The following is a 25,731-nucleotide window of genomic DNA, read 5'->3' as shown; positions in this document are numbered from 1 at the left end:
TAACTTTTATAGTTAACTTAAAATCAATATTTTAAGAGTGGGATGTAGAGCTCTCAACACCATTAATATCTTTTGCTCTCTCTGTTTTTTTTTTGTTGTTTGTTTGTTTTTTGTTTTTTTTGTTGTTGTTGTTTGTTTTTCAAGGTAGGGTCTCACTCCGGCCCAGGCTGACCTGGAATTCACTATGTAGTCTCAGGGTGACCTCGAACTCACAGCAGTCCTCCTACCTCTGCCTCCCAAATGCTGGGATTAAAGGCTTGGCACCACCATACCCATCTTGTTCTCTCTGCTTTTTAAAAAAGATGCTTTTATTTACTTGAAAGAGGTAGAGAGAGAGAGAAAGAATGGACACACTGGGGCCTTGAGCTTCTGGAAATGAACTCCAGATGCCACTGTGTGCATCTGGTTTATGTGGCTCCTGGAGAATCGAACCTGGGTCCTTTAGCTTTGTAGGCAAGTGCCTTCACCACTAAGCCATCTCTCCAGCCCTGCTTTCTTACCTTTATAGTTGTATTATAAACTATGAAATTCCTCAATGCTGAAGTTGTCTACAATTATTATATATTGTTAAAATATTTTTTTATTTGTTGGGAGCAGAGAGAAAGAGAAGAGAGATAGAAGGGGTATACCAGGGCCTGCAGCTGCTGCAAATGAACTCCAGATGAATGCACTACTTTGTGCATCTGGCTTTACATGGATACTGGGGAATTGAGCCTGGATTGTTAGGCTTTGTAATCAAGCACTTAACCGCTGAGCCCTCTCTCCAGCCCATAATACTTTTTTTTTATTTGTTTTTTTGTTTTTTTTTTGGTTTTTCGAGGTAGGGTCTCACTCTAGTCCAGGCTGACCTGGAATTCACTATGCAGTCTCAGGGTGACCTCGAAGTCATGGTGATCCTCCTACCTCTGCCTCCCTAGTGCTGGGATTAAAGGCATGCGCCACCACGCCCAGCTTTAAAAAAAGTTTTTTTTTATTTATCTGTTTGCAAGCAGAGAGGGCGTTGATGGGGCACCTGAGCCTCCTGCCACTGTAAACAAACTCCATACACATGCATCACGTTGTGTATCAGGCTTAACATGGGTACTAGGGAATTGAACCCAGGCAATTAGGCTTTGTTAGCAAGCACCTTTAGCTGATGAGTTATCTCTCCAGCTCTATTGTTATTTAGTTACTTACTTATTAGAGGGAGAGAGGCAAATAGTATGGACACATCACAGCCTGCAATCACTATAGGCTAACTCCAGACATCTATACCACCTTGTGCATCTGGCTTTACATGGATCCTGGGGAATCAAACCCAGGTCCTTAGGGTTTGCTGGCAAGTGCTTAACTGCTGACCATCTCTCCAGCCCTGTTGTTGTTTTTAAAATAGATTCCCATGACCAGGCTGGCTCTGGTGCTTCCTATATACCCAGGTCAGCCTCAAATTCCAGATCTTTTTTGCCTCAGCCTACTGAGTTCTGGGATTACAGGCATTCTGAATTTATAAGCATGTTGCAGCAAGAAGTCAGCACTCTCTTTGGGACAGTACTCTCTTTGTGTCCAGTACCACATTTTGGCCTGGGCACACCTATTGACTCCACCACTGTACTGTGGAAAGAGCACACAGTTCTTTTTGAAAAAAAATTTTTTTTTTGAGGTAGGGTCTCACTCTAGCCTAGACTGACCTAGAATTCACTATGGAGTCTCAGGGAGGCCTTGAACTTATGGTGATTCTTCTACCTCTGCTTCCCAAGTGCTGGTGTTAAAGGTGTGTGCCATTATGCCTGGCTACCATATTTTTAATAATGGAAAGACAGCTTGGTAAGCTAGAATACTTGTTATTACACTTGCATTCTTTGACAATGGACATTTAGTATTCAAACCATAATGACTGTATAAAGTAGCAGGAAAGAATTAGAAAAACAATAAGTATAAAAACATGCTAGCCAAGCATAGTGGTGCACTCCTTTAATCCCAGCACTCAGGAGGCAGAGGTAGGAAGATCACCATGACTTTGAGGCCATCTTGAGACTACATAGTGAATTCCAGGTCAGTCTGGGCTAGAGTGAGACCCTACTCAAAAAACAGACAGGGTTGGAGGGATGGCCTAGCTGTTAAGGTGTATGCCTGCGAAACCTAAGAACCCAGGTTTGATTCTCCAGGTACCACATAACTAGATGCATATGGTGGTGCATGCTTCTGGAGTTCATTTGCCGTGACTAGAGGCCCTGGCACACCTATTCTCTCTATCTCTCCACCCCCGGTATCTTAAATTAATTAATTAATTAATATATAAAATAAAATTAAATAATAAAAATCTAAAAAAAATGAAAAACATTTACTTATTTGAGACAAGGAGAGAGAGCATGGGCATGCCAGGGCCTCTCACCTCTGCAAACCATCTCCAGACACATGCACCACCATGTGCATCTGGCTTATGTGGGACCTGGAGAATCAAACCTGGGTCCTCAGGCTTCACAGACATGCGCCTTGACCACTAAGCCATCTCTCCAGCCCCCAGCTAAGTTTTTTTTGAACTCAAGAGTTACATTCATCCATGTGTTTCTGTTATTTTAATGTTCCAAGTTTATGCTGGGTACCATCCTCTTTCTATCTGGAAAACATTTTAGAAGTGGTCTGCGAAGTAAGTTAGATTTCTTAATTTTCCTGATTTTAGGACTTATTGTTTGTTTTTGAGGTAGGGTCTCACTCTAGCTCAGGCTGATGTGAAACTCACTCTCCAGCCCCATACTGGCCTCAAACTCACAGCAATTCTACCTCAGCTTCCCAAGTGCTGGGATTAAAGGAGTGTGCCACCACATTCAGCTTGAGATATTTTTTGCTGGATATAAAATTCTTTGTTAATAGTAAAATATCATGCTTTTTTAGTCTCAATGAATTCTGATAATAAATGTATAGTCAAATAATTTCCCATTACCTGAGACGTATTAATGTATTTGGCTGTTTTCAGGAGGGTTTGTCTTTTGTTGTTGATTTGGTTAGGATAGATTTACATGTGGAATTGTTGAACTTTTGGTTTTGCATTTGCTGACCTTAAATGTTTAAGTTTATGTGTTTCATTACATATATAATTTTTTTATTGCTAAATGAAGGCAAAGTTTTAATTGATCATCTTTCTTAAGTAGAAAATTTGTTTGGACACATCATGTGTTAGTACCATCATTTCCTTCCTCCCTGCCCCCATCCCGCTGAGGGCCTTCCTCAGTGGGCCTTCCTCAGTGGGATTGCTGGTATTTCCCCTTTGGCCAGGGTGATGGAGACAAACACTTAGGATACTCAAATGTACCAAAGCAGAAATCCAGAAGCTGCTGAGAGTACACCACTGAAGTAAACTTAGAGCACACCCACCACAGCTCAAGGAATTTTCAGAAGAGAGGGCAGAAAGCTTGTAGGAGCCACAGAGTGGAAGGGAATGTCCAGAGGCACTGCCCCTGCCCCTTACAGTGACTGCTACTCTCACTGCTCAGAACCCACAAACAACTTTCAACCATTCAGGCTTTTCTTTTCGTTTCACTTTCTCCTTTATTTCTGAGAGTCTCATGAGACACAATGTTAGACTTTTTTTTTTTTTTTTTCCTTTGAGGTAGTATCTCCCCAGGCTGTCCTAGAACTCGCTCTGTAGTCTCAGTCCGGCCTCCAACTCACAGCGATCCTTCTACCTCTGACTCCTGAGTGCTGGGATTAAAGGTGTGTGCCTCTATGCCAGACTACACTTTTTGCTTTATTTCACAGACACCATTCAATTGTTTTATTCAAGTAATTATTTCAGTTAAAATAAGATTGTGTCTTTTTATAGAATGTAATGCTTTATACATTACCATGTATACTTAGCATTTTTTTTGTGAATAGAAACTTAAAATGTACTCTTAGCCATTTGTTAAGTATATAATAGTAATGATGTTACTAACTATAGTCACCATAATGTACAGGTCATTGAACTCAATCCTTCTTCATAACTGAAATGTTGTATTCTTTGAGAAACATCTACCATTTTGTCCTTCCATTTTCAACCCTGTCTTATTTCACTTAATATTCTCCCGGCTTGCTTGTTGTCACCAATCATAGAATCATAGAATCTTGTTTGTAAAGGCCAGATAGTACTCTGTTATATATACATATCATGTTTTATTTATCCACTTGTTGGATAGGTAGATTCCGTATCTTGGCTATTGTGATTACAACTACAGTGAACCTGGAGGTACAGATAACTCTTCATGGTGGTGATTTCATTTTCATTGGCTACATACTCAGAAGTGGGATTGTTGGATTCTATGGGAATTCTCTTTTTCTAAATATTTGCTTATTTGCATACACAGATGTAAGAGAGGGGGAATATGGCACCCCAGGGCCTCTTGCCACACTACAGACAAACTCAACACATGTACTACTTTGTCTGGCTTTATGTGCGTACTGGGAAATAGAGCTTGAGACAGCAGGCTTTGTAAGCAAGGACCTTTAACTGCTGTTATAGACAATTCTAACATTGATGGGATGAACATCCAACCAAAAACAGTTTATGGGAGGAATGGATTTATTTCAGGTTATAGATCCAAGGGAAGTTTCACCAATGGTAGAAGAAGCTGGCTCCCATTCATAAATTCAAGCAGAGAGAAAAACCAGCAGTCAGCCAACACAAAAATCCACTGAAGCTCAGACTGCTCTGCCTACCTCTGGGCTGGATCCTAGGATCCACCCCCAGTGACACCTCCTCCAGCCAGGCAGTGAAAACCCAAGTTATAAGCATTAATTAAACACCTAAGACTATGAGGGACATACATTCAAACTACTACAACCTCGGAGCCATCTCCCCAGCACAGTAATTCTACTTTTAGGTTTTTGAGGAATCTCTATATAGTTTTCCAAAATGACTGTTTGTTAGTACTACCATGGCACATAAGGGTTCTTTTTTCCCCATACCCATGCCAACACTTATTATTTGGTGTTGGCAGGAATGAGATATCTCATTCTAGTTTTTTTTTTTTTTTAATGTCACATCTTTTTTTTTTTAATTAATTAATTTATTTATTTGAGAGCGACAGACACAGAGAGAAAGACAGAGGGAGAGAGAGAGAATGGGCGCGCCAGGGCTTCCAGCCTCTGCAAACAAACTCCAGATGTGTGCGCCCCCTTGTGCATCTGGCTAACGTGGGACCTGGGGAACCGAGCCTCGAACCGGGGTCCTTAGGCTTCACAGGCAAGCAATTAACCGCTGAGCCATCTCTCTAGCCCTCATTCTAGTTTTGACATGCAACTCCCTGATAATGGCATTGGACAACTTTTGATACATCTATTGCCCATTTGTATGTCCTGTTTTGGGGGGGGGGGGCTGCGTGATTCAATGTAGGGTCTTGCTCTAACCCAGGCTGACCTGGAACTAACTGTAGACCCAGGATGGCCTAAACCTCAGCAATTCTACCTCTGCCTCCTGAGTGCTGGGATTAAAGATGTGCGCCACCACGGCCGGTTTTGTGTCATCTTAGGAGAAATGCCTGCTTTCATTATTTTGGGGCATGGAGTAATGGGGGGGGGGGGTTTGAGGCAATTTCTCACTAGTCTAGGCTGACCTGGAGCTCATTGTATAGCCCAGGTCAGCCTTGAACTAAGTGATCCTCCTACTTCAAAGGAGCTGGGGTCGCAGGAGTGAACCATCACACCCAGCCCTTTTATTGCTGTTTCCTTTTGTGTTGCCACATACATATGTGGAGGCCAGAGGACAATCTCTGGTGTTATTCCGTAAGCACTGTCTACTTCATTTGAGACAGGGCCTCTCAGTGGACTGGAGCTAGAGCCAGGAACTCACTTGTATCTTCCTCCCAGTGCTGGGATTATGAGCATGTTCCTCTTTTCCCAGCTTTACACACAGGTTCTGAGGATTGAACTCCATTCTTAGCAAGCACTTTGTTTCCTCATTCTGCTTTGTCCATGTTTTAACCAGTTATTTATTTTCTTACTGTTGACTTGTTGGGGTTGCTTATGTATATTACATATTTAACTTAAATTTATGTCTTCAGGTATTTTATCTCATTCTGTGGGTTATCTTTTCGTTTGTTGTCTCCTTTACACTACAGAAGACTTTAATTTTTTATTTTTTATAATTAACAACTTCCATGATTGTAGATAATATCCCATGGTCATGCCTTCCCTTCCCCCACTTTCCCCTTTGAAACTCCACTCCATCATATCACCTCCCCCTCTCAGTCAATCTCTCTTTTATTTTGATGTCATCATCTTTTGCTCCTATTATGATGGCCTTATGGAGGTAGTGTCAGAAGCTGTGAGGTCATGGATATCCAGGCCATTTGTGTCTGAAGGAGCACGTTGTAAGGAGTCCTACCCTTCCTTCGGCTCTTACGTTCTTTCTGCCAGCTCTTCCGCAGTGGACCCTGAGCCTTGGAAGGTGTGATAGAGATATTTCAGTGCTGAGCTTGACTTCTCAGCACCATGATGCCTTCTGAGTCATCCCAAGGTCACTGCCATCTGAAAAGAGAAGATTCTCTACCAAAAGTGAGAGTAGCATTAATATAAGGGTGTGAATATTAAAGAGAAGTGCTTACTGGGCAGTTTGATGAGCATAGTATATACATTTAGCCAGACAACAGCAGACATTACACCCTTAGGGCTTATGACTACCCCTTTGTAGGTTTTCAGTATCAGGGATGTACTCCCTCCCGTAGAGCGGGCCTCCAGTCCAATTAGAGGGCAGTTGGTTTCCCCCATAACAGACGTGCCACTATTGTAATAGTTGGCTCATTTGGTCTGTTTGGCCAAATATAAGGCTTGCAGTGTCCACTGTGGAGTGTCTTCACTGATCTCTCTCTCTCTCCCATTGAGCTGCATACAGCATGGCTTTTTCCAACTTTCTGTCAGCTAGTCTACATGGAGGTGGTTATCAGCTCAGTTCCAGCAGGATTTCTCAGTGATCTTGCAGCCCAAGTATGTGCAGTCTTCAGCAATAGGGTTTTACCATCTATTCCTGGTGGGAAACCAAGGGCCTTGGCAATGACATATAATGTTTCGGGGCATCAGGGACCTCCCTGGCCAATAACTCACTGGCAGGTATCTCATCCCTGGCACTGAAAATTTTCTACTAACATTCTCTGGCTACTGTGTATTCCATTGTCTAAAAAAGTAGGTTTCCATATTTATATCTGCTTAGATTTTGATTAGCCTCCTTCCATCTTTTCCTTTACTCAGTCTCTTCCCCTAACCTCACTTAGGCCTTTTCACCCCCATTAATCTATTCTTCTACTTACATATACACAATGCCATCCTATTAAGTCCTCCTCTCCCTTCCTTTCTATCCCCTTTATATCTCCTTTCTGGCTTACTAGCCTCTGCTACTGAGTTTTCTTCCTACTCACACAGAAGTCCAGTCATCTATAGCTAAGATCCACATATGAGAGAGAACATGTGACATTTAGAAGCCTTTAAATTTGATGTAGAGCCCTTTATTCCTGATGTTGTTGCCTGCAATACCAAAAAATCATTGTCAAAGCCCAATGCCAAGGAGCTTGTCCCAGTCATCTTCTAGTAGTTCTGTGGTTTCAGATCTCTGTAATAGTCCATTTGAGTTGATTTTCACTTATGATATAAGATAGGGGATCATTTAAATTCTTTTGGTGTGTGTATCTAGTTTTCCCAATGCCATGTGTTGATGGCATTACCCTTATTGTATCTTCCTGGTGGCCTTATTGAAAATCATAAACAGGGCTGGAGAGATGGCTCAGCAGTTAAGGCACTTTCCTGAAAAAAAAGCCTAACAACCTGGATTCAATTCTCCAGCATCCATGTAAAGCCAGATACGTGAAGTGATCCATGATCTGGAGTTAGTTTGCAGCAGCTAGAGGCCCTGGTGCACCCATTGTCTGTCTCTCTCTTTCTCCTTGCAAATAGATAAATAAAAATAATATTTTAAAAAGAAAATCATAAACATACCTTTGAGACATTACAGCTTCTATTTCAAACCACTGAAACAGAATGAATATGAAAATACACAATTTTCTTTTTGGTTTTCTAGTGTTTATAAAATTTATACTATCATAGTCTTAAGTATTTCATAGCATTATATCTGAAAATGTATTTACCTTAATGTAAAAATACTTTATTGCTAAAAATTCTAGTGATCATTTGTGCCTTTTTTAGTGGTTTTTCTAGATAGGGTCTCACTCTAGCCCAGGCTGACATGGAGTTCATTATGCATTTTCAGGGTGGCCTCGAAACTCATGATGATCCTCCTACCTCTGCCTCCTGAGTACTGAGTTAAAGGTGTGTGCCACCACACCTGTCCACCTGAGAATTTATTAAGTTACTTTTGCTAAGTAACTGTTGATCAGGATTATGCTTGCTATAGGTTGGGGTATCACTGACAACTTCTAAGATTGTTGTGTGCCGTGAACCTTTTTTTTTTTTTTTTTTTTTTTTTTGAGGTAGGGTTTCACTCTAGCTCAGGCTGACCTGGAATTTTCTATGTAGTCTCAGGGTGGCCTTGAACTCATGGCAACACTCCTACCTTTGCCTCCCGAGTGCTGGGATTAAAGGTGTGCACCACTATGCCTGGCTTTTAAGTCTTTTTTAAAAAAAGCTATTATTTATTTTTTTGAGTGAGAGAAAGAGGGAGGGAAGGAGAGAGAAAGACAGAAGAGAGAAAGAAATGGGCCTGTTAAGGCCTTCAGCCATTGCAAATGAACTCTAGACACACACACAGCACCTTGTGCATGTGGCTTATGTGGGTACTGGAAAATTGAACCTGGATTCCTTGGCTTTACAAGTGCCTTAACTGCTAAGTCATCTATCCAGCCCCCTTGAGTCTTTTCTGTTGAGAGATTTCCCCTTAACTCACAGAAGAATTTCCTTCAAAATTGTAATTAGTACTCACTAACACTGCTACTACTTTATTAGTTTACATCTGTATGTATTTAAACTTTTCTGTTATCATTTCAACACTGTACATGATAACTTTACCTGTAGATTTCATTAAAAGAAACCACTTGCTTTGCTTAGCCATAGGAAGCAACTCCTTAGCCCTGGAAGTTTTATCTTGTGATTGTACTAGTTCAGTCATATCGTCAGGTTCCACTGCCATCTCTACTGCATCTGCAGTCCTTCCCTCTGCTTAAAGTCTACCAGGAAAGATGGAATACTGACATTTTGTCTAGCTCCTGCAAATAAATAATGTCCAAAATGGCATCTGGATGGGCAATCTCCTCCAGGAGCTTTTCACTTTCTTTTGCGTAGATCCATTAGTAGAGTCAATATCTGTGGTGGCTGTAGCCTTATAAAATTCCCAAGAGCTGAATGTCACAATGACTTGTAATCCATGGGCTGCAGAATATATATGTAAACAGGCATGAAAACATTATCTTGAACATTTTCATCAGAATGAGCAGAAATATTTTGAAAGCAATTTTTTTTTCTGAGCAGCATTTCTCAACAATGGGCTCAAAATATCTAATAGGTCATGTTATACACAAATGTACTATTGTCTAGGCTTTGTTCTACTTACAAAGTACAGAGTAGATTTAGCATTTCTGTCTTGGGCCCTAGAATTTTTCAGAATGAGCATTGCCTTAAACTTAGTCACCAGTTGTGAGTGCCCCCAATGTGAGCCATCAGGTCCTTTGAAGGCCAAGTAAAAATGTCTCTTCAGCTTTGAAAGTCCCAGGCTATTGTACCTATACTGAAGCTGAGTTAGTAGGCAGGCATAGTGGTGCATGTTTTTAGTCCCAGCACTCAGGAGGCAGAGGTAGGAGAATCTCCATGAATTTGAGGCCAACCTGGGACTACAGACTGAGTTCCAGTTCAGTCTGGGCTACAGTGAGATTCTACCTCAAAAAATGAAAGAAAGATAGGCTGGAGAGGTGGCTCAGCAGTTAAGGTGCCTGCCTATAAAGCCTAAGGACCCAGGTTCGATTCTCCAGGATCCGTGTAAACCAGATGCACATGATGGGGCATGCATCTGGAATTCATTTGTAGTGGCTACAGGCCCTGGCATGCCCATTCTCACTCCCACTGTCTCTCTCTCCCTTTCTCTGTCACAAATAAATAAATAAAATAAGAAAGGAGGAAGGAAAAACAAAATGGGTTTAGTGAGCCACCTTTTTGGAAGGGTTTAGCTAAATCTGTAACTTGCTACGGTATTTCCCTCAGCACGTGCTGCTTCCCCTGGTGCTTTATGTGTGGGATGTGGATGAAATGTCATTAATCTGCCTCTGCTAGCTTCAAACTTTCCTTTTTCCATTCTCAGCCTTCATGAAACTGAAGAAAATTATTTTGCTCTGAATTAGGTTTTGGTTTAGGAAATATTTGATCTTTTGTTGAGACCACTAACACTCCATATTAGTAGTCGGCTGTTTTTTGCTTGCATTTTATTTGCTTCTGTACTGAAACAGTACCTTTAGAGTCTTTCATGAACTTTTCCTTTGCATCACAGCTTGTCAGCTGTCTCTGAGAGACCTAATTTTCAGCCTGTCTGGCTTGATTTTCAAGGTATTTTCATCTAAGCTTAGTCATTTCTAGCTTTTGATTTGAGAAGCGTATGTCTCTCCCTTTCACTTGAGTGTTTAGAGGCCATTATGAGTTGATGGGCCTAATTTCAGTACCATCTCAGAATAGTGAGGCCCAAAGAGAAGGAGCGTGAGGGGAACAGCTTAATCTGTGGCATAGTAAGACCACATTGTTTGCCATCTTAGATGGATGTGGTTGTTATATCCCAAAACAATTGAAACAGTGGCATCACAGATCACCCCAACACACCTAATAGTAGTAAATGAAGGGGTTGGAGAGATGGCACGGTAGACAAAGCATTCGCTGCACAACTGGATCCCAGACCCACATAGACACACTAGCTCGCATATGTAATCCCAGTGCTCCTGTGAGAGGGGAGGTGGGAACAGGAGAATCCCTAGGCCAGCTAAGCTTGGTCTACACAATGATGAACAAGATACCTGCCTAAAGCAAAGTGACAGGTGAGGACGAACACTGGAGATTGTCCTCTGACCTCCATCCACATGGGCACCTTGGCATGCATGTGCCCATACTCATAGACGTGTCATATACTTGCAAAGATTTTTAAAAAACTTTTTTAAAAATATTTTTTAAAATTTATTTATTTATTTATTTGAGAGCCACACACAGAGAGAGAGAAAGGTAGAGGGAGAGAGAGAGAATGGGCGCGCCAGGGCTTCCAGCCTCTGCAAACGAACTCCAGACGCGTGTGCCCCCTTGTGCATCTGGCTAACGTGGGTCCTGGGGAATCGAGCCTCGAACTGGGGTCCTTAGGCTTCACAGGCAAGCGCTTAACCGCTAAGCCATCTCTCCAGCCCTAAAAAACTTTTTTATTTATTTTATCTATTTGAGGGAAAGAGGCAGATATAGAGAGAGAATGGGCGTGCCAGGGCCTTCAGCTGCTGCAAATGAATTCCAAAAGCATGCGCCACCACGTGTATCTGGCTTACATGGGGCCTGGGGAATCCAACCTGGGTCCTTTGACTTTGCAGGCAAGTGCCTTAACTGCTGAGCCATCCCCCCAGCCTACTTGCAAAGACTTTTAAAAGTAGTCAGAAGAGTTTGACATACTAGGGAAATCACTAAACTAGGCTAGGGAGATGGCTCAGTGAATAAAGTGCTTGCTTCATAAGTGTGAGGACTAGTGTTCAGATCCCTAGTACCCATGTAAGTGCAGGTAGATGTGGCAGCCTACCTGTAATTCCAGCTGTTGTGAAACAGAGATGGGATTCTTAGGCAAGGTGGCTAGCTATACTAGCTGAATTGTTGAGTGTTATGGGAAACTTTCCCCCTGGGGTGACACAGACACATCGATTCACCCCAGGTAGGTAGGACACAAATGACAGACCAAAACCAGGTTTGCACCAGTGAGTTCGCTGGGGTAACTTACAGAGCAGGGTGACAGGTTGCTTGTCGGAGCAGGGAAGACTGAAAGGCAGCCGCATCACTGCTAAACACACGCCAACATAGGTGACGACTCAAGGAAGCTGCGTCTCCAGAGCTCCCTGCAGAAACTGTAGGCAGCTCAGCTGATTAGAGTCTTGAGCACACTACTGGGCTTGCAGGCAGCGCAGTCGGAGTGTCTCATCCTCAAGCAGTTGTTTTCCTTTATATTGCCTTAGGGAGGGGTCTTGCAGCCTTTTCCCCGACTTCCTGAGACTTCTGAGCTTCCTTCCATCCCAGGAGGGAATGTTTCAATTTGGAGGACATTGACGTATAATAGCAAGACCTGTCTCAGTACAGTGGGTAGCAGGGGGCTGCAGAGGTGGCTCAGTGATTAAAGGCACTTTCTTGCAAAGCCGAACAACCTGGGTTCAATTCCCCAGTTCCTACATAAAGCCAGATACACACAGTGGTGCATACATTGGGAGTTGCTTGTAGCAAAAGGTCCAAGCATACCCCCTCTCTCTCTCCTTGCATGATTTTTTTTTTTTTTTTAATTTTTTGAGGTAGGATCTCACTGTAGCCCAGGCTGACCTGGAATTCACTATGGAGTCTCAGGGTGGCCTCAAACTCGTAGCGATCCTTGGGAAGTTCTGCCTCCCGAGTGCTGGGATTAAAGGTGTGCACAACCACACCTGGCTTCATATTTTTAAAATTTTTTTGGTTTATTTTTATTTATTTATTTGAGAGCGACAGACAGAGAAAGAGGCAGAGAGAGAGAGAATGGGCGCGCCAGGGCCTCCAGCCACTGCAGACGAATTCCAGATGCGTGCGCCCCCTTGTGCATCTGGCTAACGTGGGTCCTGGGGAATCGAGCCTCGAACCGGGGTCCTTAGGCCTCACAGGCAAGCACTTAACTGCTAAACCATCTCTTCAGCCCCATAATAATATTTTTAAGGGCTGGAGAGATGTCTTAGCAGTTAAAGGCACTTGCTGGCAAAGTCTAAAGGCCTGAGTTCGAGTCCCCCAGTAACCACATAAAACCAGATGCACCAAGTGGTGTATGCATCTAGAGTTACTAGGCCTTGGTGTGCCCATTCTCATTCTCTCTGCAAATAAATAAAATTATTAATTTTTTTTAAAGTGGATAGTGCTGGGTATGGTGGCACATGCCTTTAATCCCAGCATTTGGGATGTAGACATAGGAGGATTGGTATTGAGTTCGAGGCCAGCCTGCAACTACAGAGTGAGTTCCAGGTCAGTCTGGGCCAGAGTGAGACCCACACTGAAATCTCACTGCCCTCCAAACAAGGTGGAGTACTGATGTTGCCTACTGATAACAGTTTCCCCCTTTTAGACTTGTCAGTAGCTGCTTTATATACTTAAGCACTTGGTGGTGAGGTACAGTTCTAAATCTTCATATTGCATTGACCCTTCTATTAAATCACCCTTGTTGTTTAAGTACTTGGGTTAAAGTTTACTTTGACTGATAGGAATATGAATACATACACACACACAATATGGAATATCTGTTTCCATCATTTTGTCTTTGTAGTTTTGGGGATTGAACCTAGGTCCTTTTACATGCTAGGCAAGTGCTCTTCCACTGACCACTTCTAGCCCAATATTTTTGTTTTGCTTTATCTTTATCTTTTGTGTAACTCCCATTGGTTTTGTTCTTTGTGGTGATCAGGGGCTTACATAAAATATTTCCTAGTTATATCAATGTATTTGTTTTCAAGGTATACTCTCACTCTATCCCATGGTGACCTGGAATTCACTATGTAATCTCAGGGTGGCCTTGAACTCACAACAACCCTCCTACCTCTGAATCCTTAGTGCTGGGATTAAAGGCATGTGCCACCACACCCGACATATAAAATCTATTTTAAGCTGATAATTGAACTTCCTTGAATGGAAGCACTGTCCTTTCATCTATCTTCCACTTTACCATGCTGTTGTTATCTACACATTATATGCCCTTTAACATAATTTAGTATAGTTGTTTTTAGCACCTTTATCTTATATGATAATTTTAATGGTAAGATTTTATATAATCTATCCACCATTGTTATAGTATCCAGTTCTATGACACTATGTCTGGCATCTGAGATCGGTGATGAGGTTCTCTGGGCTTCAAAGGTTTGGGAAACCCCACTCCTCCAGGGGTGCTGCTGCTGTCTGAACCTGCAGATTTCTTTGTCAGCTGTCCTATACTTCTGGTATCTCCAATATCCTGAGGTCTCCACTTCAACTCACGGTTCATTTTCACAGATTCATACCATGGCTTTGAAGTTATCTCAACCAACCCTCATTTCACACCCAGAACAATGTCTGCTTCATGACGTTCTCTTTATGGCATCTTATTGCCTCTACAACCAGTACCAGGTAAAAGATGTTGCCAAAATTTGTTAATCAAGGGGATAAAAGCTGACTTTGAGGCTGGGTGTGGTGGTGCACACCTTTAATCCTGGCATTCGGGAAGCAGAGATAGGATTGCCATGAGTTCAAGGTCACCCTGAGACTACAGAGTGAAGTCCAGGTTGGCCTGGGCTAGAGTAAGACCCTACTTTGAAAAAACAGAAAAAAAAAAGATTGACTTTGAGGAACAGGAAATTCCTTCAATACTTGTTGGTCATATCCCCTTCTTTCAAGAAACCCAGTATTCCTGTTGTCCCAATACAAAGCAGCTGGCCCATCTTTAACTGTTCTAATCTAAACAATTGCTTCAGCTTCTGTGTGCAAAATCCAAACATGCCCACATTTTCTCAACCAAACACACCAGCCCACTACTTTTTTGTTTTGTTTTGTTTTTGTTTTGAGATAGGGTCTCACTCTATCCCAGGCTGACCTAGAATTCACTATGTAGTCTCAGGGTGGCCTCAAATTCTTGGCAATCCTCCTACCTCTGCTTCCTGAGTGCTGGTATTAAAGGTGTGCTCCACCACTGCCAGGCTCAGCCAATTACTTTTAGATATTTTTAAAAAAATATTTTATAGAGAGAAAATTGGTGCACCAGGGCCTTCAGCCACTGAAAACGAACTCTAGTCATGTGCGCTCCTTTGTGGCATATATGTGACATTGTGTACTTATGTCACTGAAGATTCAAACATGAGTTCTTAGACTTCGCAGGCAAGCACGTTAATTGCTAAGCCACTCTCCAGCCTTCTGTTTACAGTTTGGGGGGGAAGTTTCATCATGGCAGGGAAAGCATGTCACTGGTTGTAGATGTCAGACTTAGAGCTATAGGATTTTATGTTAGTTCTGTTATTTTAGATCTTGCATGGGTTTATTCATTCCTTGTTATGCCCAATGTCATCTTTTGCAGTATGATTTCTTTTGTTTGTTTTTCAAGAGTCTCTCTCTAGCCCAGGCTGACCTGGAATTCATTCAAGGATGGCCTTGAACTCATGGTGATCCTCCTACATCTGCCTTCCAAGTGCTGAGATTAAAGGCATGTGCCACCACACCTAGCCTGCAGATTATGTTTTTGCTTTTACAGGCTCACAGGTAAGCAATCTTGGACCATGGAGATGTTTTGAACAGCCTTGGGATTGATAAAAACTGTGGGGATTTAAAAAGTTTGAATGCATTTCATCTCACATCATGAATGGTCATCAGTTTATGGGAGCCAGGGGCTGAATGTGGCTGTTTGAATCAGATTTCCCACATGAGCTCATGTATTTGGAATACCTGGACCCCAGCTGGTGGCAATTTGGGAGGTGGAGCCTTGCTGGAGGTGCTGTGTTGTTGGGGGTGTGCTAGCTCACTCTCCTGTTGCTGTTTACAACCTGCTGAGGCAGAGGTGATGTCCAGCCTCTGCTCATGCTATGCTTTCCCCTGCCATCATGAAGCTTCCCCTTGAGACTGTAAACCAAAACAAAACCTTTCCTCCCATCAGCTGCTTTTGGTTAGGCAATTTGAACCAGCAAAAGGAAGGTAACTGAAATAGTACCCATTACCTTTTCATTGCTGGGACAAAACATCCAACTGAAAGCAGCTTAGAAGGAGAGTTTATTTCAGCTTACAATTTCAAGCTGAAGTTTCATCAGGGTGGGAAGGCATGGCTTGAGCAGACATCTGGTCATCACATCTTGTCATAAAGGCAGAGAGGAAGCAGAAAGAGTGAGTAAAGCAGTAGGACTGGGTTAATAAACCTTAAGGCCCACCCCCAGTGACATACCATCTCTAGCAAGGCTTAATCTCCCAAAGACTCCATCAGCTGGAGATCAAGTAAGAAGCTTAATGACAAACACATGAAACTATGGGGATACTCCACTTTCAGATCACCACAGCCTGCAAACTCTGCATGCTGTCTCCTGCCCCAGCTGGGCCCCAGCTATTGGCAGCAGCCTTCACCTTCTATGGTGGTCTGAATGTAAAATGTCCCTCCTTGGGAAGGTGGAGTCACTGAGGGTGGGCCTTGGTGTTTATTCAGCGTTAGCTCGCTTTTGCTGTCCTCTCTGCTGCTGATGTGTGAGGATGTGAGTCAGTTGACATGCACACAGTGCAGGCACCCTCCATAGACAGGCCTGCACTTCCTGCGTACACTTAAGAGCATCTCTATGGAGCAACAAGCAGGAACCCCACTCTTCTCTCTTCTCCAGTTGCTGACTTTGTTCTGTGGGGACCCAAGCTGTGCTGGGATGCTGCATCAGAGGAGAAGTTCACAGGCAGGAGCTTGGGGACGTTGGCTAGGCTTGAGCCTCTTGGGCCACAGGACCACATCCTGGCCATCAAGGAGGAAAACCAGGGTTGGCCCCAGAGCCTGGGCCAGAGCTAGGCCAACAAATGCCTTGGCTGTCTCAGCCTCCACAGCCCCAGATGATTTGAAGGAGGTTCTGGTTCTGGAGGTGTTGGACTCTTCCCAGATAAGCTCTAGCTGTAGACAGCTCCCTGTGGGAAATTGTCAAAGAATAAATGTTAAGAATGTAAACATTAGGGGCCTGGAGAGAGAGTTCAGTGGTTAAGATACTTGCCTGCAAAGTCTAATGATCTGGGTTAAGTTCCCAAGTACCCATATAAAGCCAGGTGCACAAGGTGGTGGACACATCTGGAGTTTGTAGTTGCTGGAAGCCCTGGCCCATTCTTTCTATCTCTCTTCTCACTCTTTGATCACAAATAAATAAATAAAAATATATTTTAGGGTTGGAGAGATGGCTCAACAGTTAAGGTGCTTGCCTGCAGAGCCTAACAACCTGAATTCAGTTTCCCAGTACCCATGTAAAGCCAGATGCACAAAGCGGCATGTGCATCTAGGGTTTGTTTGCAGCAGCTAAAGACCCTAGCACATGTGTGCACTGTCTCTCCTTGCAAATAAGTAAAATATTTTTTAAATGTATTTTTAAAATATAAACATTATCTGAGCATGGTGTTGCATGCCTTTAATCCCAGCACTTGGGAGAGAGAGGTAGGAGGATTGCCATGAGTTTGAAGCCATCCTGAGACGATTATAGTGAATTCCAAGTCAGCCTGGGCTAGAGCAAAACCCTACCTTGAATACAAAAAAAAAATATATATATATATACACACACACACACACACACATACATACATACATTAAATTTAAGTGAAAAATAATAAAAACTAGAGGGAGTGATAACATTGTAGGAGGTAAAGGTATTTAAATGTTATTTCATTTTGCTTTTTGAATTTTCAAATTGCATTTGGTCCATGGAAATGAGGTTAGTGTAGAATAAACTAGTTGTGTATAAAGGAGCTAAACAAATCTAGAATAGTTATAAAAGATGGAGGAATACTATATTTTTTGTGTATAGTTACATGATAATTCATTTTGGTAATTGTCTTAAAGAGTGGTAGACCTCCAAGTGATAAGAGTTATTAATAGGAGTTTTGGTGATTCAGAGTAAATTATTTCACACACACACATAATGATTATGTAGTTTGAGTTGAATTGATACAGTTATTGTTGCAGTCAGGTTCACATTGCTTGCAGAAATCACCCAATTAAGAGCAGCTTGTGGGATAAAAGGTTTATTTTGGCTTACAGACTCAAGGAGAAGCTCCATGATGGCAGGGAAAACAATGGCATGAGGGCTGAAGAGATGGCTTAGTAGTTACAGTGCTTGCCTGCATAGCCAAAGGACCCAAGTTCAATTCCCCAGTACCCATGTAAGCCAGATGCATAAGGGGACACATGCATCTGGAGTTCGTTTGCAGTGGCTAGAGGCCCTGGCACACCCATTCTCTGTCTATCTTCTATCTCTCTCTGCTTGCAAATAAAATAAGTAAATAAATAAATAACCAATGGCATGAGCAGAGAGTGGACATTACATCCTGGCCAACATCAGGTAGACAACAGCAACAGGAGAGTGTGCCAAAACTGGCAAGGGGGCACTTGCTGTAAAGCCCATCCCCCAACAATACACGGCCTCCAAGAGGTGTTAATTCCCAAATCTCTGTCAGCTAGCAACCTAGTATTCAGAATACCCAAGTTTATAGGGAACACCTGAATCAAACCACCATATTCCGCCCCTGCCTCCCATAAACTGATAACCATATGTGATGTAAAATTCAATGCATTCAGTCCAACTGTCAAAGTCCCCATAGTTTTTATCAATCTTAATGATCGTCAAGCATCCCCATAATCTAATGTCTTTTAGCTGAGCCATAATACCAAAAATCCCCCCCAAACCCATAATGACACAAAAATAAACACACTGCAAAAGATGGCATTGGGCATAGCAAAGAAATATTCAGCAATACAAGATTTAAACAGGGCAAGCATCAAATTCTGTAGCTCCAAGTCCAACAACTATAGTCAGGGACAATTTTCCAAGTCTGATGATTCTAACCACTGACAAGTCTCTGGAGTTCCAGTTTCACCCCTCCAGCTAAGTTACTCACAGTCCTGGAAAGCATCTGGGGCCAGCAGCTTTCATTAGCAGCCATCTTGTGGTCCCAGCACCTCCACTGGGTCATCACTTCGACTCATGGTCTATCCTCATGGTCTATGGGGTCTCTCCATGCAGGCAATCCAGCAAACCTGCTTCACACTACCCGTGTCCATTTCTAAAACACAAGACTGTGTTGCAAATTCAGTGACCCTCTCTTTCCTGCATTTCTTATATTCTACAATACCAGATAGGGTGCCAGTTTGTTAATCTAGAGAATAAAGCAGACTTTGAAGAACAGGACATTCCTTCAGCATTCAGGCCGCTCCAAAAGACTGCATTCTTTCTGTTGTTCCAGTGCAGGTCAGCTGGCCCAATCTCAATGGTTGTAATTTCTCAATTGCAGCTGAATGGGCAGCAGTTTCACCTAAAGATTTTACTTTTTTCTGTGTCATATCCCTCTGTTCACACCAATCCATTTCTGTACAAAGCAATCCTGAACAACTTCTCAGGACACGGCCATAACAGCAAACCTCACACAAACTGCTTCTAGTCCAGTCCTGGCAAAGCTTTTTCTCTTACCATAATAGTCCATCAAGCTGTACTTATAACATTGCAAGGCATCTCTTAGGCTGAGGTTTCAAATCTTCCCACATTCCTCTTGAAAATCAGCTCCAAAAGGTCAAAGTCACGCAGTCACATGTCTAGTAGCAAATGACACCACTCCTCAGAACCAACATTAATTACTGTTGCAGTCAGGTTCACATTGCTGGCAGAAATCACCTGACCAAGAGCAACTTGTAGGGAAAAGGGTTTATTTTGGCTTATAGACTTGAGGGGAAGTTCCATGATAACAGGAGAAAACAATGGCATGAGCAGAATGGACATCACCTCCTGGCCAACATCAGGTGGACAACAGCAGCAGGAGCATATGCCAAAATTGGCAAAGGAACACTTGCTATAATACCATAATCCCACCCCCAACAAATCACTGCCTCCAAGAGGTATTAATTCCCAAGTCCCCAACAGCTGGGAACCTAGCATTCAGAGTACCTAAGTTTATGGGGGACACCTGAATCAAACCACCACAGTTATAAATATTGAGACAGTTACTATAGTTGAGAGCAGGAGATTAGTATTACAGGTGGGGCATATATATATAAGTAATAACAACTGTTATTCATTGTGTATGTGTGATGGAAGAGCTGACCTTCAGCTTAGGTGGTCATGGCAGATGTCTTACTCCATAGCTCTGCTATACCTTCTTATTTTAGCCAGTGTCCTCTACTGATCCCAGAACTTGCCTTTTTTTTTTTTTTTTTTTTTTTTAATATTCTTAGGTCTCTGCTCCCCTGCAGGACTGAGATTACAGACACCTGTGGACATGCCAAACAGTTTTATTTGGATCTTGGGGATCAAGCTCTTAGGCCTCCTCAGGCCCTCACACCTGAAGAGGAGTATTCTTTTTTTTTTAATTTTTTTAAATTATTTTTTTTGTTATTTTTATTTATTTGACAGCGACAGAGAGAGAAAGAGGCAGATAGATAGAGGAAGAGAGAATGGGCGTGCCAGGGCTTCCAGCCACTGCAGACGAACTCCAGACACGTGCGCCCCCTTGTGCATCTGGCTAACGTGGGTCCTGGGGAATCGAGCCTCGAACCGGGGTCCTTAGGCTTCACAGGCAAGTGCTTAACCGCCAAGCCATCTCTCCAGTCCCTCTTTTTTTTTTCACTGTTGGTTTATGTTTTATTCTAATGTGGCTTGAATAAGAAGGAATTTTTTTTTTTAAGCTGCCTATTGACTCAGTCCTGGGGTTTCCCTAAATCTGCGTCGCTGTCCTTCCTCTCTTGCTTTGATAGCTCTTTGAGGGTCTCTATCTCTTCAGCAGTGAACTTGGGGGTGAGAGTCAGGTTGTCATAATCAAACTCTTCATCAAGAGAGAAGAGTTGAACCTCATCTCCAAGTAGCTCCTCGCGTTGGCTGTGTGTTCTTTGCATGCTGGGCTTCGGCTTCACCCCAGAGGCGAGCCTGGTCCACGGAGGAAGCACGGGAGGAGCACTGGCGCTCACATCCGGCTCCCCTTCTCCAGGGAGCAGCCGCAGCAGGTCCTTGCTCGTTTGGGGCTCATTCTCTTCATCCAGGTCCAAATCTTCTAAATCTGGAAAATTGTCTACCTTCACATCTCCTGCCTGCACCAGATCACCTTGAAAGGAACCGCCAACTTTTTGGCTTTCATTAATCAGTATCTGTTCCACTTCTGAATATTGTGATGAAGCATGAAGAAAGATGACTGTATTTCTAAAACAATGTCCATTCGATCCATTTTTCTCCTCCAGGAGACTCCTATTCCCAATTTGCTGTCAACTGGGGACCTAGCATTCAGGACACATGATTTGAAGGGTGGCATCTAATTCAAGCCACCACCACAGGGGTCTGAAGCGTGATAGGCTGACTAAGGACCCAGAGTCAAGTGTCATGAAAATGAATTTAACAGGGGCAACATGAACTGATGTGTCATAGGCTGAAAAGGGAATCAATCATGCCTTCTGAGGTATCATATTCAGACAAGGAGATTGAGAGGGGTCTGACGTCATGGATTAACCATGGCTACATAGGGATGGAGGTATCATAGGCTGACCATCAGCAGAGAGTTAAGGGTTACTAGTGGAAATGAACATGTGACTTTTTTTTTTTTTTTTTTTTTTTTTAGGTAGGGTCTCTAGTCCAAACTGACCTGGAGTTCACTATGTAGTCTCGGACTGGCCTCGGACTCACAGTGATTCTCCTACCTGGGCCTCCTGAGTGCTGGGATTAAAGGTGGAAGCCATCATACCTGGTTAGTAACATGCGGGCACCTAGTCATGGCCATGAGCAACAGAACTGACCGGTTCAGCATGTGGAAAACGAGAAGGAAAGCAAAGAACATTCTACACCACTTTGAAAAAGTCTTGTTTTAAAGAGAGTCTCAGAAAGAGACACAGGAAATGACCTCACTTCCTCGACTATAGAACAAACAGAACTTGGAATGTTGATAGTTAACTGCATGTGGCAGTTTACTGCTCACTAGACAGTGCTGAGAGAAAGATGTTTTGTTGTCCCTCAGACAACAACAAAGAGCAAAAGGAAGAGCAGGCTGGCGCAGGCTTGGAGATGATTTGTACACCCTAAGTGGCGCAGACAGTGGCAGTTTGAACACTTTCCCCCAAAGCTCTGCCAGATTTTTTTCCCTGAGTGTTTTTTGAGGACTTATGTCAAAAGCTCAAAATGACCATGAGACTGGAGCAGTGTGCCACTATTTCCCTGCCCCAGACTTCCTGTCTTGTCCCTCCCCTGATTGAAAGCACAGGTGCCCCAAACAGGGAGGAGACACACTTGGGCAAGCCTACTGCATATAAATGAGTGCGTTTTTGGGTGTGAGTGTCATTATTGAATAGGAATATAAGTGGAGTTATGGCAATGTGCTTGGAAGTCCAGCAATGTATTTGTACAGTCTCCCTGACTAAAGGCCACCTGCTTGTTCTACCCTAGGGCCACCTTGAATTGGCCAGCACTTGCTGGCCTCTTGTCCTGGATGCATGTGGCCTTCAGTGGCCTGGATAGCTTAGATGTAGCAAGAGTCAAAGAAGAGTGCCCCTTACCGCCATGGTTTCGAGTGTGGCGTTTCTTGTTCCTCCCCTTAAAAATGAGAGCGTTTTGGGGCTTGAGTTTGATTATTGAATAGGATTATATATGTAAGCCTGGAAGTATGCTTGGGAATCCAGAGAGTTTGATACAATCTCCCTGTTGAACTCACCTCTTTATTCTGCCACCGAATTCCACCACCTCCTTGAGGTGGCCAAAACTTGCTGCCAGTTGGTGGGCAAGTTTCGGCAGCGCTGTGCATATAGTCTTGTCCTTGCAAGACAAGCCTCAGGTCAGGTAACTAATTGCCCCTCCGGTGTCTCCTCCAACTCTTATTTGGACGTGTATTGGAGTTAATGTACTGGATGCCTCAGTTATACCATCCATCAAAGAGCAGTTTCTCTCACCACCATTTGTTTTGTGTGTGTGACACTTTTGTGTCCATCACCATGCAACTGAATGCGTTTTTGTGCTTGAGCGATTATTAAACAGAATTACACATATGGTTCTGGCATGTAACTGGGAGGCCAGAAAGAGCTTGGTACAATCTCCCTGACTGGACTTCACCTCTTTGTTCTAACATAGAGCAACCTGAGGTGGCCCACTCTCCGTGCCAGCTGGTGGCCAAGTTCAGTGAGGAGACTCTGTGCCATCTCAGTCTGGAGGACACGTTAGGCCAGGTAAGCAATCACTCCCTCAATGTCTTCACTTACTCTTGTCCAGGATGTGTGTGGGTTTGAATCATCTGGACAGCTCAGATATAGCAAGAGTCAAGGAACAGTGTCCCTCACTGCCATTATTTTTGTCATAGCACTTTCTTGTTCCTCCCCATATACATGAGTGTGTTTTTGTGCTTGAATGTGATTGTTTTTTTAACTTTTTTTGGTTTATTTTTATTTATTTATTTGAGAGCGACAGACAGAGAAAGAGGCAGAGAGAAAGGGGGGGGGGGAGAGAATGGATACGCCAGGGCTTCCAGCCACTGCAGATGAATTCCAGATGCGTGTGCCCCCTTGTACATCTGGCTAACGTGGGTCCTGGGGAATCGAGCCTCGAACCAGAGTTCTTAGGCGTCACAGGCAAGCGCTTAACCGCTAAGCCATCTCTCCAGCCCTTGAATGTGATTATTGAATAGGAATATATGTATTGTTCTGGTTTTGTGCTTGGGAACCCAGAGACAGTTTGGTCTAATCTCCCTGACTGAACCTCACTCTTTGTCCCCCTAGAGCCACCTGGTGGTGGACAACACTCACTTCCAGCCGTCAGGCTAGTGCCAGCAGGGCTTTTCATGCAAACTGGGCATTGAAATAATCTCAAGTAGGTAACTGACCATGCCCTCCAGTGTCTCCATCAACTCTGCTTTGTATGTGTATTTGAGTGTATGTACTTGATACTTTAGTTATACCATGAATCAGAGAGTTTTTTTCACCACTATTTGTGTGTGTGTGACACACCATACAACTGAGTGTATTTTTGTGCTTGAGTTGATTGTTAAAGAGGGTCACATATATAGATCTGCTTGGGAGTCCAGAGACAGTTTGGTACAATGTCCCTGACTGGACTTCACCTCTTTGTTCTACCCTAGAGTCACCTTGTTGCGGCCCACACTCCCTGCCTGTGGGTGGACGAGTTCACTGAGGAGACTCTGTATCACCTCAGTCTGGAGGGCACCTCAGGCCAGGTAAGCAACCATTCCTCAAGGTCTTCACCTACTCTTATCTAGGATGTGTGGGTTTGAATGACCTGGATACCTCAGGTATAGCAAGAGTCAAAGAACGCTGTCCCTCACCACCATTATATTTCTCTGTGACATTTTCTTGTCCCTCCCCTTATAAATGAGTGCTTTTTTTTTTTTTTGTTTTGAGTGCAGTTATTGAATAGGATTATATGTATAGTCTGACACTGTTCTTGGGAGTCCAGAGAGACTTTGATTCAATTTCTCTGATTGAACTTCACCCCTTTGTTCCCCCCATAGCTACTTTGAGGTGACCAGTTCTCGCTATCAGCTATGTGTAGCCTGGCTCTAGAAGATACTTTAGGCCAACCAGTCATTTTTGTTTGTGTGGGTATGAATGCCCAGAATATCTCAGAATGAATGTATGTCACAGAGCGGTTTGCCTTACCAACCTTTTCCACTGTGTGATTTGTCCTTTCTTTCTCTCTCCCCACCCCGTGCGTGCGTGCGTGCGTGCATGTGTGTGTGTGTGTGTGTGTGTGTGTGTGTGGTGGTTTGACTCAGTTGTCTCCCATAAACTTAGGTGTCCTGAATGCTAAGTTCCCAGCTGAGGGAGATTTGGGAATTAATGCCTTCAGTGTATTTTTGGGGGCAGGCTTATGGGTTTTATACCCAGTTTCCCCTTGCTAGTGATTGGCACACTCTCCTGTTTCTGTTGTCCACCTCACGTTGACGAGGGGGTGATGTCCACCCTCTGCTCATGCCATCATTTTCCCCTGCCATCGTGGAGCTTCCCCTCGAATCTGTAAGCCAGAATAAACCTTCCCCCCTCTCCAAAAGCTGTTCTTGGTTGGGTGATTTCTGCCAGTAATACGAACCTGACTGACATAGTGTGCAGCATGGGTGAGTCTGAGTCTGGATGTTAGGTAAGCACTCTTCTCCCTTGGCTCTACCACTTTTTCTTCTGAATGTTTGTGAGGGTTTGTGTCAGGAGTAGCTCTGAATGACCTTGAGACTCTAGCAGTGTTCCACCTTTGTCCTGCCTTAGACTTCCTGTCTTGTCCCTCTGTGGACGAATGTGTGGGTGCCCCGCCTGCGCAGCAAACTGAGTGGCCTGTCCTGCAGACCCACGCGTGATGACCCACGGGAATGTGGAATAGCTGTCCTTTTCAGCCTCACTCTCGTGAGGCCTCCTCAGTTGCTCCTTACTCCTGAAGGTCTCGTGTGTTTGCTACTGGGAGTATTAACCTGCGCAGCAGCCTGAGTGACAGGAGCCCGCGAGTCATTGTCTTCCGTGTGGCGTTTCCTCTCTTCGCCCCCGCGGGCTGCTGTCCATCAGCTGTGAACCCAGCAGTCCTCCAGCTGCCAAGATCATGCCGTCACTTTGCAGTCGTACATGAGTGTGTGAATCCCCATCCCCTCCAAAACCTTGCACGGAGTTTTGTGTTGATTTATATCATTTTTAACTGATCTTCCTAACTATTAAATATTAATTAAAAATTGTTTGTGTAACCTTTATAAGAGGGGAGTAGACTTGTTTATTCACATCCGTTATGTCCCTGACAGCAGTGATGACACTGACTATTTTTGGTGAATTAATATGCTTATTGTGGCTAAATACAGACCTGTGTGAGGCGTTGCTTTCAGGAGCGATGTTCCTCAAAGGCAGCTGCGTTGCTGAAAAGCCTTTCC

At 43.5% G+C, this 25,731-nt stretch overlaps 1 protein-coding gene and 1 long non-coding RNA gene across 2 annotated transcripts; one reads left to right on the top strand and one right to left on the bottom strand.

The window, feature by feature from the left end:
• Positions 1-20,545: 20,545 nt before the first annotated feature.
• On the bottom strand, positions 20,546-21,337 carry LOC101598210 (intraflagellar transport-associated protein-like). Its single transcript, XM_045142557.1, has 2 exons — positions 21,333-21,337; positions 20,546-21,086 (listed from the first exon to the last, which is right to left on the bottom strand). Exons 1-2 carry the CDS (start codon positions 21,335-21,337, stop codon positions 20,546-20,548), a joined length of 546 nt encoding a protein of 181 aa, XP_044998492.1.
• Positions 21,338-21,519: 182 nt separating this feature from the next.
• LOC123457754 lies at positions 21,520-25,506 on the top strand. The gene is made up of 4 exons (XR_006635138.1): positions 21,520-21,579; positions 22,950-23,044; positions 23,950-24,045; positions 25,088-25,506. It is a non-coding gene; the product is annotated as an uncharacterized LOC123457754 (long non-coding RNA).
• The last annotated feature ends 225 nt before the right edge of the window (positions 25,507-25,731 follow it).

The sequence above is a fragment of the Jaculus jaculus genome, chromosome 1 (genome assembly GCF_020740685.1).
Source record: "Jaculus jaculus isolate mJacJac1 chromosome 1, mJacJac1.mat.Y.cur, whole genome shotgun sequence".
NCBI classification, from domain to species: domain Eukaryota; kingdom Metazoa; phylum Chordata; class Mammalia; order Rodentia; family Dipodidae; genus Jaculus; species Jaculus jaculus.
The sequence above is the reverse complement of the archived record's forward strand: the minus strand, read 5'-3'. Positions and strand labels throughout refer to the sequence as shown.